The following is a 17,459-nucleotide window of genomic DNA, read 5'->3' on the forward strand; positions in this document are numbered from 1 at the left end:
ACCCATTTTGGATCTCTGTAATCTGAACCAGTTTGTAAAGAATTCCAAATTCTGGATTTTCATGCTTCAGTCCATTCTACTTCTCCTGCAGAAGGAAGACGGGATGTGCTCTATCAATCTTCAAGACGTGTACTATCATATTAAAATGAAAAGGCACTTTCAAAGATGTCTACACTTCCAATTAGGAGCCAGTCATATTAAAATCGGAGCCCTGTCTTTCAATCTCACCACGGGCCCCCAGGGTGTTCAGCAAATTGAATGGCAGTGGTAGCAGCTCATCTAAGACTGCTAGGATTCAGTGTTTCCTTATTTAGACAACTGGCTCCTTATTGTGCTGACCATGCATCTCCTGGAAAGAGCCAGAGATTACTTACTGCAGTTATCCCACTCTGGGAATTAAGAGCAGTCTGCTCAAGTATATAGGGGCTTGTCTGGATAAAGTCAATTGTCTAGCTCTTCTGCCTCAAAGTAGAATTTTTACTTTGAAATCTCGTGTCAGCCCATGTCTTTCTCAACTCTCTCGCACAACAAAAATGATACTCAAAGCCCTAGGGTCGATGTCTGCTGCAATAACTTTAAAACATACTGTTCACCTTCATATGAAAATTCTTCAGAGGGCTATAGCAGTGCAGTGGACTTTTCCTCGACATCCGATAAAATTGTCTGAGGTTTGCAGAAAATCCCTGCTATGGTAGATACACTCTGAAGAAGTTTGTCAAGGGCATCCATTTATTCTTCCTCCCCTAACTCCACTTTGACCATAGATGCCCCCTAGTTGGGGTTGGGGTATTACTGGGACAGACCATTGAAGGCGCGTGGTCCCCCAGAGAGACCAGTTTGCATATAAATGTCCTGGAGATGAGGAGTCCTAATGTTCCATGGTCTTCAGAGCTCTCTTCCACTAGGAACTGTTGCTATTCTAATGGACAACATGTCAGTAGTCTGGTACATCAGCAAACTGGGGGGATCCAGATCCTATCCCCTATGCTGAGAAGCAGTGAGGATTTGGCAATGGGCAGTTTTCCTCCAACCACTTTCTTGTAGCGATGCACATACTGGCGAAATCCAGCATTTAAGGGGACCATCCTGACGCCTCACGAGTGGCCTCAGTCAGTGGCATATGTGATCTTCCACAAATGGTGTCATCTGTGCTGCGACCTATTCGCCTCTCCCTTCAACAACAAATGTAGCAGGTTTTGCCCTAATTCCCCCTCAGGGACATTCATCATGAGATGCTCTAATCCATATTTGGCTATCTGGTCTCCTTTGTTTACCCTCCCCTGCCTCTACTACCCAAGCTTTTAGAAAGCACTCTGGTTGAATAGCAAAGTAATCCTCATTGCCCTCTACTGGCCTCAGGAAGTGTGATCTTCCTTTCTATGGTCTCATCTAGTACGTCTTCCTTGGCACTGGATCCCAGTCCAGATCTTCAGTCACACCTTTCAGGAATGATTCACCTGAATATCGCAGGCCTGAAGATGACCACATGGTTTCTCCAATTCCAGTGATGACTAGACATTCCAGGCTGTCCTCTTTTGTTATCCCGCAAACCTTCGATTGGGTAGACTTGTAAGAACAAATGGGAAAGGTTTTCCTTTTGGACTAGTCAAAAAGAGTTGGAGCCTTTCACTGCTCCACTCCCAGCTATTTTAGGTTTCCTTGCCTCCATCTTTCAAGGCAGAGCAACCTTCTTCACCATAAAAGTTCAGTTAACAGCCATCTCCAAATACCACTTCTGAGATGATGCTTCTCCTTTAGCTTCAGCATGATTATGTGAAGCCTTTCTTAAACGTACCCTTTTTATCAAGATCTCCAATTAAGGAGCCTACTCTGGCTTGGGATCAGACTTTGGTATTGCAGATGGTGGTGCATTCACATTTTGAACCTTCAGCTAAAGTACACCTTGCGTTTCTATCTTGGAAAATTATCTTTGTGGTGGTTGTAAGTTCAGCTGGATGAATATCTGAAATCCAAGTACTCTGAAACAAACATGTTTGATTTTTCACAGATAGTTACCTTACGCACTAACCCTTCTTTTATACCAAAAGTTGCCTCTGAAACAAATAACAACCAAGTGATATACTCTTCATCTTTTAGATGTACATAGGCAACTTCGTTTTTACCTTCACAGAACTAGGGAATTTAGGAAGACTGTCTCCTTTTCTATAACTAAGATGGGAAGACCAGTCTGAAAAGCTACTTTATCCAAATGGATAATGGATTGTATTTCCTATGTGTATTCCTTGAGAGGTTGAACCTTTCCAAGACGACCATAAGCTGATTCAGTTAGTTCAACGGCTGCATCAGCTGCCTTTTGGGCTAGAGCCTCCATTGATATTTGTGCAGCTGCCACATAGTGTAATGCTCATAACTTTTATTTCTCATTACAGATTGGATATTATCTCCAGAAACATCTGCATTCGGTTTTCTGGAACATCCTTCCGTAAGGGCCACCCAAAGGTATCTTAGCTGTGGACTATGTCCCATTTGTTGAGGAACAAATGAAAATGACATCATCAGATATAAATGTTATGCACTCACTATAACTATGCATCTGTGTTGTCCATTTTCATTCTTCAACTTCCCTTCCCCCTTCCCCCCTATCCATGCCTTTGGGAGAGACTTAATGGAATTGTTGATAGAAACCACAGCTCCTGTTTGAGCTTTTTCTTTCTAACCCTTTTCTGTCATGTTAAAGAAGTGGCCGAGTCAGATCCGAGGGTCGGATCAGAACCCATTCATCGAGGAAGAATGAAAGTAGACAACAGATGCATAGATGTTCTTGGTGTTTCACTGTTGCAGTCATTACACTTGAGTTATCCTGCTGGCAGACTACCCTCAGTCGGCCTGAATTCCAAAGTCTAGGTCCGGCGTCGGTTGCTGTCGCCTCTTCCCTGACGTCCGTGCACCAGGGGTATAAAAGATGCAGTCGACGCCATTTTCTTCAGTCTTTCTTGCCGCGTGGTGTCCAAAGCAGTTCGCAAGTGCCGGTCGGCCGACTCCTGAGATTTTCGTGTTCGATTTTCAGATCCGAAGTCTTCATTAAAAGCTAAGTACCCGTTGGGGAAACTTTTTTCTTGCTCCAGACCGATGTCAGCAAAAGTTAATAATTGTTTTTCTTGTGGGAAGCCAATACCTCATAAGGACTTTCATTCTTACTGTATTCCTTGCCTAGGCCCAGACCACAACGTTCCTAGTTGTCTGTTTTTTGCTAGATTTAACCAACGCACTATTAAGCGTCGGTACGATTTTGCATTACACTATTTTGGCAGAAGATTTAATTATACGATGTCGTCGGATAGCCATCCGACTACCAGAATTCAAAAGAAATGCAAAGAAAAAAAGTCAGGCATCCGAGGTCCAAAACCGACGCTGAGGCTTCTACTAAGCCAGTTGCTAGTTCGCCTGTTCTCAGTGAAGCGCCTTCGCAGCCCCTGACGCCCTCTACTTTAGACCCGCAGGCCGCGACAGACTCCCACATGGAGTCAGCTATGCCGCTGGAAGCTCAAGGTATTGGACCTTCGGAAACTATTCCCTCAGATGGGTCCGGAGCCGCTGAGAAGGCATCGGCTTCTGAGGGTGTTTTCAGACCTACTCAATTATACATTAAAACGACTTCAGTATTAAAGGCAAAGACTAAAGCACCTTTAAAGACAAAGAAACAAGTACAACAGCTTCATGGACAGGCCTCCATGCCCAAAAAACAGATGCTGAAAATGGCTGAAGACTTAATTACTTTGATCAGGGGTTCCTATCCCCACCTGATAAAAGGCCTAGGCAAGAGACAGAATATGAATCTTCAGATCAGGTTTCCATTTCATCTGATTCCTCTTCTGATCAGGAATACTCTCTTCCTCCCTGTGAGGATGTTGATGCTGAAGAATCTATCCCTTCAGCCTCTCCTCCTGAGGATTACTCTTTTGGGGAAACCTTGCATACCATGAGGGAGCATTTCCACTGGGGGAGCCAAGATTTTTCAGAATCTAAGAAAAGGCTCAGAGCCTTCCTTTTGCTACCACAACACAGGCCCCTAGCAATTCAACTTGTGTTGGTCATTGTAGATTATGTATTTTCAGAGTCCAGTCTGACCCCTGACTCCTTACCTCTAGCTCCTGTTAAGCCGGACAGGTACTACAGGGTTTCCTGACTCTCATAAATTCCTTTTCAAAAACCCTGCTGCTGCTGACCCAGAAACTATCTCTCAGGGTCCCAAAGGGGTCAAGGCTTACGCTGCAAAAAAACCCTACTCCCTCTGACAGGGATTCCAGGGTATTGGACAGATGGGGAAACAAGATTTACACTTCTTTTACCTTGGCTATAAGAGCTTTAAATTCAGTTTCATATGCTCAGATATCAGCAATATGTTATGTCACTGCTTTAACAGAAAATGTTAAATTCTGAATGTGCAGGAAAACAAAGAAATGCAGGGTTTATTGCATGCAGTTGAACAAGTTGGAAAGCATACTTTGCAATGTGGTTTTGATTCTTTGGAGGCCTCCTGCAGGGCTTCTGTTACGGGTTCTGTCGTCAGGAGGTATGCTTGGTTAAAGGAACAAAATCTGCCTGATGATGTCAAAGCAAAATTATTAGATGCTCCATTACAGCATGATACCCTGTTCTATGTTAAAGCAGAAGAGTTGTTAAAGAAAATGGAGGACAAAGCTAAATCTATGCAAACGGGTAAGGATTTCTTACAGGTACAGCCTCCAAGATTTAGCAGACACTGGCCTACAAAGAATTGGTCCTTTCCAGTGTGAGACAGACTGCAAAGAGGCAGATACAGACGCCCAAGAGGCAGATCCCAGCCCCAATGTTCGTACAGGTCTAAACAATGGGGTGCTTCTTCCTCCAAAAGTGGAGAAGACAAATCACAGCCATACAGGAAACAGTCCCAATGACTTCCCCCTGCCTGCACCAAGCACTTATCTTCTGGCAACACCTTTAGGGGGAAAACTAGCATTTTTTTTTTTCAAAATTGGCACATAACCCAGGACAAATGGGTCCTAGACAGTGTCACAAGGCTACAAGTTTCATTTCCATACTTTGCCAAGGACTAACAGTTGGCCAGACCTGCCAAAACATCAATGGGCAGAGGCACAAAAGCAAGTATCATCCATCATGGATATGAGGGCCATTCAACAAGTACGAGAGCAAGAGCAGGGGACACGGATTTTATTCAAGACTGTTTTTGGTACCAAGAAAGGACAAGACCTGGAGACCAATACTGGACCTATCTATTATAAACACATATCTGGATATACCAAAATTCAAAATGTTGACTGTACAGCAAATTCTGCCCATGCTGGTCAGGAAGGCTTGGCTTGTGACTGTGGACCTAAGAGAGGCATACCTGCATGTCCCAATCAGACAAACATGCAGAAGATACCTCAGATTCAAAGCTGGCTCAATGCACTACCAATTCTCTGCACTGCCCTTTGGCTTATGTACAGCGCCCACGGTCTTCACAAAGTGCCTTGCACCAGTAATTGCATTCTGCAGATAATGAGGAATACAAATATATCCTTACTTGGACGACTGCCTCATTCAAGCAGAGAACAAGGACATTCTACTACAGCATCTGGCGTTTGTAAAGAGATTTCTAACAGGGCTAGGGTACACAGTCAACGAAAAGAAATCAAAACTAGTACCCTCTCGAGAGATAATATTCCTGGGTGCAAGCTTAAATACAACTGCCCAGATGGCTTATCTCACGCCAGACAAACAAAGGCAACTGACTACCTATTTCAACCTGTTGGCAACAAAGGCCCAGTTATCTGCAAGACAAATTCTGCAGGCTTTTGGCTTCATGGCATCCTGCATTCTACTAATTCCATATGCGCAAGACTGCATATGAAGAAACTTCAATGGTACCTAAAAAGTATTTGGACTCAACATTGCCACAGCCTGGAAACAATAATTACTCTCATTCCCTGCCTGCAACAGGAGTTTTGATGGTGGGCGAAGGCTTGTCACCAGAACAAGGGACAGCCATTCACTTTACCCCCAGCCATGCAGACATTAGCAACGGATGCATCAGATTATGCCTGGGGAGCCCACATGGCAGTAAGATGTATTCAAGGCACGTGGGCCGCAAACCAAATGCATCTACATATCAATCAAAAAGAGTTGCTAGCTGTTCAGAATGCCCCGACAGCCTTCAAGGACCTACTTCATCCTGGACAACTACTGATAAAGACAGACAACACCATGGTCTTGTGGTATATAAACAAGCAGGGAGGCAGTCATGCTTACCCCCTTTGCAGACTAGCCATGGCTTTGTGGGACACAGCATTGACTTGCCAAGTACTTCTGCAGGCACAGTTCCTGCCAGGAAAGATAAATACTCTAGCAGATGAACTAAGCAGAAGCCTCATGGATACCCACGAGTGGAAATTGGATCCACAAATCTGCAGCATGATAACAAGGAAATGGGGATGCCCAGATATAGATCTATTTGCCTCTCCTCACAACTACCAACTAAAAAGATTCTGCACAAGGACTCATCGCAGACAAGCATGGAAAGTGGATGCCCTATCTTTCAGCAGGAAAAGCAAAGCAGTATATGCCTTTCCTCCACTACCTCTCCTCCCCAAGATACTCCTAAAGGTCAGGCAAGAGAAGCCAAAGATGATACTGATTGCCCCAGACTGGCTCCGCCAGTACTGGTATCCAATACTAAGGAAGTTGTCTCTGTGCCCAGCTTGGACCTTGCCTCAAATACCTCATCTACTGTCCCAGCAAAACTATCAGATCCTGCACAGCCAACTAAAGACCTTAAACCTGGCAGCATGGCGGATGATGTAGTCATACAAAACGCGCCTCTCGCTAAGGCTGTGATGGATGTCATTTTGGAGGCCAGAAGGCCTAGTACCAGAAAATCTTATGCTTGAAAATGGAAGAGATCCTGTGCTTTCAACCAGGCACAATGAATGGATACAGCTGTACCAAATATTCCTCAGATTTTGCAATACTTAACTGAGATGCTGGACAAAGGCCTATCCTTTTAATCAATTAAAATTCATGCCTCTGCCATTTCGGCTCATTACAGTACAGAGCCACCAATCTTTTCTCATCCTTTAAGATAGTACCTCACAGGAGCCAAAAACTTGAGGCCTCCAAGGAGATCACCAATACCTGCATGGGACCTCAGTTATGTCTTGGAAAAACTCATCCTGCCTCCTTTTGAGGCAGCCGCTACAGCTGATATAAAGTTTTTATCTTGGAAAACAGCTCTGCTCGTAATAATAACCTCTGCAAGACGAGTCTCAGAGCTACAGGCACTCATGGCTGTGAAACCTTTTATCATTTTTTATCCAAACTGGGTTTCTCTGAGGACAAACCTGACATTTTATGCTTAAGGTAATGTCCAGTGTGGTCCTTAACCAAATGATTCATCTGCCTACTTTTTATCCAAACCCACAAAATAAGGGGGAGAGAATTCTGCATTCTTTGGACATGCACAGACAGCTACACTTCTACTTGAACAGAACCAAAGCTTTAAGAAAAACGGAGCAACTACTAGTGGCATATGTTGCAGGATCACAAGGAAAGGCGATCTCAAAGCAGGCCATTTCAAAGTGGATAGGCCACTGCATTCGTTTCTGCTATTCGCAACATGGCAAGCCAGTGCCTAAGGGCATTAGGCCACATTCAACCAGAGCAGCAGCCACTTCAGCAGCCTTCCTCAGGGGAGTACCAACCAAAGACATTTTAGAGGCTGCTACCTGGAGTTCAGTGCACACCTTTACAAAGCACCATCATTTACCACTCTACTCTAAATCCAGGGCAGGCTTTGCCACTGCAGTTCTGCAGGGCCTCATAGCCGCTCCTAATGCTATTTAGCTCCAGCCTCCCAACCATAGCTTTGGGATTCAACCCAAGTGTAATGACTGCAACAGTGAAACACGAAGAACATAGTACAGTTGTGTACACTTACATAAATGTAGATGTTCGAGTGTATTCACTGTTGCAGTCCAGGTTACCACCCACCATCCCCCATATCTTTGCTGGAACATATCTGCACTTCTCTAATCTATACAACCTATGTGGTGTATTTGCTTGTAGATGAAGTAATTGTATATTTTGGTGCATGCATGTTTTATTGGCATATTTTTAGCCTACATTTTTGGGGGCACCTGACATCTGGGGCAAGAAAAACTGAAGAAAATGTCGGCTGCATCTTTTATACCCCTGGCGCACTGACGTCAGGGAAGAGGCGACAGCAACCGACGCCGGACCTAGACTTTGGAATTCAGGGCGACTGAGGGTAGCCTGCCAGCAGGATAACCCAAGTGTAATGACTGCAACAGTGAATACACTCGAACATCTACATTTATGGTAAGTGTACACAACTGTACTTTATGGTGAGTACATAACATTTATTTTACTTAGTGTAACTGTAAAGCTGTAAGAAGCGCCATCTTTGGTAATATGCTGTTCCTCCAATTCTTTAAGGCATCTTGTATGTATGTTTTATTTGCTTCTACCCTTACTTGTGTCTGCAGTAAGACTGACAGGTGAATGAGTTGAGCTTGAGTGCTGTGTGATATAAATGAAGACTGCTTCAGACAACTTATAAGAGTTTAACCTGCAAATTGTTCCTTATGCCTGCAGCTTCTAGAGTTTATAGTAGATGGACTGTTTTGTATAACAGTTCTGCTATTAATGGTAGGTTATTTTTTTTTCTCCTGTCTGACACAGGTCACCAGAAGATGCTCTGAAGGGTATGCACACTGGGACCAGCAACACTGTGTATGGCATGGAGAGGGCTACACTAAGTGACACCGAGGCTTTGGAGAACCGAATAAATGAGTGCACTTATAAAAAGGCAGACACCAAATTGTGTCTGCAGAAGGCCATGGAGAAAGGAGATGCTGTTACTCAATATGATCTGAATAGCTATGGTAGTAAGTTGGTGTTTTGCTGTTTTTGTTCTTCCTGTTTTTGCTAGTTATGCAGTCTTCACTCTGCTTTATTTTTGGGGTGACTATGTTGTTAATAATTGCAGTTTTCTGTAGTTATTCACTTGTCTTCATTACTACAGCAGCAATACTTGAAAGGAATACGTTAACCTGGCATGACTTTGAGGTTGAACACTGTCAGTGTGTTGTAATAAATTAGAAAGTTAAAATCCAGAAATAATAGTCCATTGAAAATATCTGAAGTATTGTAGAATCTGCTGTCATTAAATGGGTGGACTTCTGGAGCAGATCTAGCCAATATGCTATCCCTCCATATGAATTCTGCTTTTTAAAAAATGCATGCATATAGAGAAACTCACCAGCAACATTTTGGGCTTGATATGTCTCATGGCCACAGCAGCATCTGTGGGCCTTACTGTGTTTGCATGCTTCCCAGATGTTCTTAGTGTGTCACTGTTATCTGCCTGCAGGTAGCCCACAGTCGGCCCCAATACCCAGAGACTTAGTATTTCTGCATCGGATGCGGTCTCTCCAGAAGTGACGTCAGGTCATCACGGGTATAAAAACAGGCAGCCGACGCTATTACTTCAGTTTTTCTTTGCCCCAAATGTCAGGAGCTCCCTAAATAGGGAGCTAAGTTATGGTGGGGAAAACACAACCAGTAAATACCAGTACCCCTGAAAGAAGTGAGGAAAAGCCACAGAGAGGAGAGAGAGAAACCAGGGGGGCTGGAGGGAGGGAAACCAGGACTGCAACAGTGATTTCCCAAAGCTGAAGAGGGGTGGGTGGCAGTCAAGAAGATTTAGGGCTGGCTAGTATGCCTTGCAGGACTGCTGTTGCAAAACCTGCCCTGGATTTGAAAAGTATAGGCAGGTGGTAATGCTTGGTGAAGGTGTGTGCAGAACTCCAGATAGCAGCTTCCAGGATGTCCCTGGTAGGGACTCCCTGAGAAATGCTGTAGAGGTAGATGTTGCCCTAGTGGAATGTGTTCTGACCCCCTGAGGGGTTGGTTTCCCATGGTGCTTATAGCAGAAATGGATGCAGTGTGCTATCCATTTGGAAGTTTTGTTTTGAAATGGCCTTGCCCTCTGCCCCTGCTGCAAAGCTGACTAGTAAGTGGTCAGATTTTCTGAAGGGCTTAGTCCTATCAACATAGAATCTGAGCTGTCTGTGCATGTCCAAGGAGTGCAGGATCCTTTCCCTTTTATTCTGAGGGTTAGGGAAGAAAGTTGGCAAGTGGATGGATTGGTTGAGAGCCACACTGGACACCACTTTAGGCATAAAGGAAGGGTTGGTCCTGAGGGAGACCCTATCAGCATGGAAAATAAAAAAGGGTTCCACAGCCATAATTGCTTGTAGCTCAGCCACTCTTCTAGCTGAAGTGATGGCCAGAAGCAAGGCTGTTTTTCCAGGAGAGGAATTTTAACTCTACTTGACGTGGAGAGGGAGTCTATTCCATAAAAGTGGTAGTATGTGGGACACACATCTGTCCCAACAACAAGTCCTATTGATGTCACAGACTAGGGTGAGGTCAGACTTGTGAGTGGAGCTTGACTTGCGGATATGCAGCAATCCAGTCTAGGCAGGGCCTGAGATTGCTTTGTATGCCAGACAGAGGTCACCTTTGAGGAGTTTGTAGGAGATAAGCTAAAGGCCCTGTCCCTTTACTCAGTCTGTGTAGGGTAGATGTTTGCGGCCCTGAATTCACCTGGTGAGGAACTGCTGTGGTCTGTCCAGCTGCTGCATGTGCTTTGTGGAGGTACATGCCGAAAGGGGCATTGTACTAGATAATGGGTCTTAAAAGGGAAGAATACAGGGATGTTAATGACCACCTTGTCTCTGAATGAGATACCCTTACTAATGAAGTAGGCCATGTAGAAAGCTTTCCATATAGTGGAGCCACTATGGTCGTCAAAATTCAGTTTGCTATCAACCTGGGTGCCCAAGTCCCTCATGATTGACTGTGTGCTTAGAGCCTTATTGTCAGTGTGATAATTTGTGGGGACGTTACTCCCCAAATGGGATGATGCATTTTTTGGAATTCAGTTTGATGCCATGTTTCTGGCACCAGTCATTTGTTTGGGTGAGACCTTATTGGAGGATGCCCACATCACTAGGGGAATTGACCGTACCCAGCTTGCAGTCATCTGCAAACTTGGTCAGCCATATCCCACTGGTTTTGACCTGCACCTCAGAAAAGTATATCCCAAACAGCAGAAGCCCCAAGACCGATCCCTGGGGTACACCGCTAGTTACGGGTCTACTGCTTGGGGTTGCTTCCCCTATTTTTACTAGGTGGGTTCCATCAGTGAGCCAGTTTGCTATCCATCTGGTAATGTATGGATTGATGTGTAGTTGAGAGATTATCAGTTATACCTGAGTGGGGAATAGTATCAAAGGCTTTGGCCAGGTCAAGGTAGGTGGTGTGCATAGTCTTCCCCTTGTCTGTGGTCTTTGTGATTGTCTCAAAATAGTCAACCATATTTAACCGGCATGACCTCCCCTTTAAGAAACCAAACTCTGTGGGATTGATTGTCTTGGAGGTTGCTAATCTCCTTGTTAATGAGGTCCATGATAATCCGCTCCATGGCCTTGCACATATAATGGTAGTTAGGCTGATGGGTCTAATTTCCTGGATCGCTGGATGCTGCACCTTTGTGCAAAGGGATAACAGTGGCTGTCCTCCACTTGGCTGGGATAAAGCCAGTACTTTGGCTTTGGTTGTGCCTAATGGTGTTGCAAGTTCCTGCTTGAGTTCATGTAAGATTCAGCCTGGAATGTTATCAGGTCCCATGATGGCTGTATTTTTTGCCTTTGGGAGGGCAGTGATGAACTTGCTCACTAGAGATAAGGGGAGGGATGCAGGTACTGGGGATGTCCTTTTTTACTGATGGTGGGGGCAGAGGAGTAAAGTTTTCACTGAACCTGTCTGCCAGCAGGTTTGGCTGTACCTCTACAGTATTTGTGTATGTATTGTCCTTTACCATCAGAGTGCTTCCCATAAGATTGCGGACATATGTGATGAAGTAGATGTGGCCAGTTTGGACTATGTTTGCTTTGGAAGATTTCACTGGTGCTCTTATTTGCTTGCTCAAGCTAAGGAGAGATCGTTTCCAATTAAGCAACTGCTCCTCCTTTGTCCTGGACAGCAATTTCTTTTCCCTTATAATTGTAGAGTTTATTACAGATGTCCACCAGACATGTTTACTCTTCTTGAGGAGGATAGTTTGTTGGGTATTCCTGATGCCATGCAGCTATATAAATGCTCATATTGTACTTTGGTGTAGGTTTGGATATTTGTGCCAGTTCCTATGGATGGAGAGGGGGCTGTGAAGCTGTTTATACCTTCCCTCAGGAGGTTGTAATCAGCTTTGGAGAAGTTTTTTGTTTGACCCTAGCTATGGAGGGAGGGGGAAAAGATGACTTGGTGCTTTTTCGTCAGATCTTACCAGGGATGATGACACTGAAGGATGCTGCAGTGGTTATTCATGTTTGTTAATACAAAGTCCAAGATATTTTCACAACACAGCAAGCAAAAATAAAGAACAAACAACTAAAGGGATAATGAAAAAAAGCAAAAACGCTAAGTTGCTCACAAATAAAATTTAATGTGAAATACTCTAGCACTTCGACAAACAAGCCTTCTTAGAGTTAATGCAAACCAAAAATGACCCCGCAGTTAAATAGAAAAATGTAAATCCAGTCAAGTTATTAACATTTCATTGTAAAAGAGCCATCCAGTCACACTCTTTATTCAAGCCTTGAGGCAACAATGTGCCAAATTTCAGTATAAAGACTGTTTCTTTATACAACATATTTTTAACACAACAGCATTTTTAACACAGACCTCTTCCAATATACAGGCTTTTAAATCAGTATATACTCCTGCATATATCTGATGGAAGTGCAAAGCCATTGGGTTATCCAGATTTTTATATTTAATCTCTCTTGCATTTTCCTGCAGTCTAACTTTAAACATTCTTTGTTTCCTCTATGTAAAAAACATACCACATGAACAAGACAAGGAATATATCCCTCCTTTTGTAGTGCAAGAGTTGATTGCTGTAGGCTTAAAATATACCCCATTTATTTTTTTCAAATAATCTAACTATATGATTACACACTGAATAATGTCCTTGATATTTTTAACTCTTTTATAAGAGATAAATGGAAACTTTGACAAATTTTTAACCCCATTCCTGCCTTTATAAAGAAAGGGCCAATAGCATTTAATAATTTTAACTATTTAATCACTATAAATTTTGTAGGAGGTAACAAAATATATGATTTTATCTTTCCTAGATATATTTCTACAATCATTATTGCCTACTCTATTAACTACATTTAAATCACGGTTATCTTTTTCTAAATGTAATAATTTATTCAAAGAATGTACAATTAACTCATCCCCATAACCCCTTTGTTTAAAAGCTATGCATGATTGTCTAATTTCATCCTTAAGAATTTCATTACTACTTCATAGCCATACTTTACCTTTAACAACTCATTATATGGTAAAGCATTCAGTATATGGAGGGGATAACTCCTACTATCTAAAAAGTGAGTTCCTTCATTTAAATTTCTAATGTATTCTAGTATCAGTAACATTACCTTTAATATCCAACTCTAAATCCAGAAAAACAACAGTTTTATCTTTGTAAACCATCAAATTTTAAATCAAAGCGATTAATCTGAAGAGCTTCCTCGAAAGAATCAACTAAGTTTTCACCCCCTCTACATAAAAAAATTAAATTATCTATAAACCTGTTATATAAAGTAACATAATCTGTAAAATAAATCCAAATTGTACAAAAAAAATCAACTTCAAATAACCCCATAACTAAATTGGCATACATGGGTGCAAAAGATGCACCCGTGGCTGTTCCTTGCTTTTGTTGAAGTATACTATCATTAAACTCAAAAAAATTTTGAGTTAAACTAAAATATAATCTATAACAAAATACTAATTGGACTAGAACCAAGAAAAAAATCTGAGGGCTTCTAAGCCCACTGTATGTGTAATGCTGGTTTAAAGGCTCTTCACATCGATGCCCATCAAAAAAAAAAATCCTTCACATTTAATTGCCTCAGTTTTCTTTAAAAAATCAAGAGAGTCTTTAATATATGAATCCAGCTTCACTACATATTTCAACAAACAGGAGTGTGAAACATTATACCAACATTATGTAAAAAATATTTCTCTGCAGCCACCATAGGTTTGTTTGCCAAGGCGCTGGAGTATTTCACATTAAATTTTATTCATGAGCAACTTTGTGTTTTTGTTTTTTTCCCCCAAGATATTTTCACCTCTTTTGGGGGTGTCGACCAACTGGTCCAAGGCATTTGCACTGATGAAATCAAGTAATCTCTGGGCTTTTGTGTTTTGCCATGCGTATTTCTTCCAGTATATAGTTGGATATTTGTCGTCCAGGATCAGGGTAAAGGGTTGAATGTCCTATTCTCATTCATAACTATAGGGAATTTGCTGCCTGCAGCACTGGACATCTGGCCAGTATACCAAAGTGTTAGGAGCAGGAGTATGTGCAATGTTTGATGTCAGAGCCATAGACTGATGTTTGCTATGAAGGTGACATCTGCACGTACCCACTTAAGAATTTTTCTGCCGCAGTGGTCTTCGGACCTCTGATCGACATCTTCAGGAAGCAAGTTTCTCATTTGGCCGTCCACTACAGATAAGTACCCTCTCGGTTTTTTATCTATTTCTTGTCATTTTAGACATGCACGTCAACTAGAAAGAGGGGGTGTGCTTGTGGAAGACCAATTCCACACAAGGGCACATGATAAATATTTTTGTCTGGGGGAGGCCCACGACCATACGTCGTGCGACATTTGTAAATCGCTTTTGCGTAAAACTCTTCACAGCCACTGTCTGCTCTCAAACTCTACCCGAGAACCAGAGACTCTGTCATCTGGCTGTAGGTATGGAGGGGCGGGTAGGTACTCTGACAAGCCACCTAGGAAGGAGGCCAAAAAAGGTAGGCCTGACGCCCATGCTGCACCTCAGGAGTCCAGTGAGACTCTCGAGGCAGATGTTGGCCCAGGGTCCCATCAGATGTCTGTTTCTCAGTTGGAACCAAGAACCGTAATGGAAGTTGGCCTGATGGAAGCTCTGACTACGTCCGCTAAGGTTGATCAGCCATCAGAACCTGATGGCGAGGGGAGCCATGGCTTGTGGCGTTGTAGGGAGCTACCCCTGATGTCATTCAAGAATGCAACTGCACTCCTTACATATGGGTTGTCCTGCCTCAGGCAGCCCTCGGTCGGCCGGATTCCAAAGTCTGGGTCCAACGTCAGCTGATGTCGCCTCTTCCCCGACGTCAGAGCGGCTGGGGTATAAAAGCATCAGCCGATGCCATCTTCCTCAGTCTTTCTTGCCGCGCGGTGCCCGAAGCAGAAGCAGTTCGCAAGTGCCAGTCGGTCAGCTCCTGTGTTTTACGTATCCGAAGTCATCAAAAAGCTAAGTACCCCATTGGGGATCTTTTTCTTGCCTCAGCCGATGTCAGAAAAAACTGAAAAAGTTAATAACTGTTTGTCTTGTGGTAAACAAATACCTCATAAGGACTTCCATTCTTACTGCCTCCCCTGCCTTGGCCCAGACCATGACGTCTGGGCCTGTGCTGCCTGTGCTTGCTTCAATAAGCGCACCCTCAGGTGCCGGGCAGAGTTTGCTGAAGACTTTTTTGGCGATAAATTCTCTTATACCATACCGTCGGAACAACCGACACCTCATATTTCCAAAAAACGGAAGGACCGGGACCGACATCCTCTGCCCGCGACTTCCACCGACACCACGCCAAAAATTACCGCGAGTGCATCGGTCTCTTCTGAGGCGGTTGTTCCACCGCTTCGGACCGACGACTCCACTTTACCGATCACTCCGGCCCCGGAGCCGGTGCCGGTGGTTTATTTTCCTCCAGAAACTGAAGCCCAAGATTTGCCTGAGACCATACCAGTGGACAAGGTTACTCCATCACGTGGGGCAGCTAGGCCCCCTATGTCTATGTCTATCAAGGCCTACACACGTGCTAAGGCTGCTAGCCAGGCTAAGTCTCACTCTCCTAAAGCTTTGCCTCTGCCCACTACTGATAAACAAATCTTGTCTTTAACTGCAGATTTAATTTCTTTAATCAGAGGCTCCCAGGCCCATCCTGACAGAGGATCTCAGCCACCTTCTGACAAAAGGCCCAGGGTTGAGCATACAGGCACCCTTTCTTCAGATGAAGCCTCTGGTGACTCTGATCATTCAGATACCCAGGAAGAGTCCTTCCAGGCCTACGAGGATTCAGATGCGGAGGATTCTATCCCCTCAGCCTCTCCTCCTGAGGATATTTCTTTTGGGGAAATTCTCCACTCCATGAGAGAGCACTTTCAGTGGCAAGGCCAGGAATTCTCCGATTCCAGGAAACGGCTTCGTACCTTCCTTAAGCTTCCGCAACACAGGCCTTTAGCCATCCCTCCAGTGCTAGATGTACTGGATGATGTGTACTCAGATTCGAGTGCTTCTCCTGATTCTCTCCCACCTGCTCCTGTCAAGCCGGACAGATACTACAGGGTTCATGAAACTCACAAACATTTCTTTAAGGCCCATGCTGTTGATCTAGAAACAATTTCCCAGGGGCCCAAAGGGGTGACAACATCCACGGCCAAGAATCCTTTGCCCTCAGACAGGGAAGCTAGGTCCCTGGAGAGGTGGGGCAAAAAAGTTTATACCTCAACCACTCTTGCCATGAGAGCCCTCAATTGCTTTTTTCATATGTTTCAGTATCAGGATTTCTTGATGGATGATTTGCAGAAAAAGTTAGCCTCTCCTGAGCCTTTAGATAGAAAGGCCTTGTAGGATGTGGTTCACAACACACAGCAGGTTAGCAATCATTTTCTTCAGTGTGGATATGATGCATTGGAAGCTTCATGTAGGGCAGCTATGACAGGGGCCGCCATACGTAGACGTGCATGGTTAAAAGAACAGCCATTACCAGATCATGTTAAAGCAAAGCTTCTAGATGCACCTCTGGAAAAACACAAGCTATTTGGTGCTGATGCTCAGGATGTGTTGAAATCAATTGAGGAAAAGGCTAAATCAGTGCAAACAGTCAAGGATTTCCTCCAGGTTCAGCCACCTAGGTTCAGCAGGAATTGGCCTTCTAAGAACTGGTCCTTTCCGGACACTGACAAGTTTCAAAGGGGAAAAAACAGGCGTGCCCGAGGAAGAGGGCAATACAGAGGCTCCTACAGGGGACGCCAATGGCAACCGACTAATCAGAGAGGTGGCGCAGGGACTTCTCCTGCTCCACAGGGACAATCACAATGACTTACCTTTGACACCGCCGACCAAGGCTCAAAGAGAAGCTCCTTTAGGCGGAAAACTATCCTTATTTTCAAAAAATTGGCACATTTTAACAAAGGACAAATGGATTCTGGACATAATAGACCAAGGCTATACAGGTTCCACTTCCATACTTTACCAACAAGACAAGGCATGCCAAACCTGCCACAAAATCAAAGGGCAGAGGCATTCGA

At 43.8% G+C, this 17,459-nt stretch overlaps 1 protein-coding gene across 1 annotated transcript in view; it reads left to right on the forward strand.

Moving 5' to 3' along the window:
- Nucleotides 1-17,459, forward strand: part of PRRC2B (proline rich coiled-coil 2B) — a 3,584,159-nt gene that overhangs the window by 1,860,610 nt on the left and 1,706,090 nt on the right. Inside the window, exon 17 of the mRNA XM_044058194.1 lies at nucleotides 8,701-8,906. Coding sequence (XP_043914129.1) covers nucleotides 8,701-8,906 — 206 coding nt within the window. The remainder of the gene's footprint in view (nucleotides 1-8,700; nucleotides 8,907-17,459) is intronic.

Source organism: Protopterus annectens, chromosome 16.part0 (assembly GCF_019279795.1).
Source record: "Protopterus annectens isolate FY-2018-M chromosome 16.part0, PAN1.0, whole genome shotgun sequence".
Classification (NCBI taxonomy): domain Eukaryota; kingdom Metazoa; phylum Chordata; order Ceratodontiformes; family Protopteridae; genus Protopterus; species Protopterus annectens.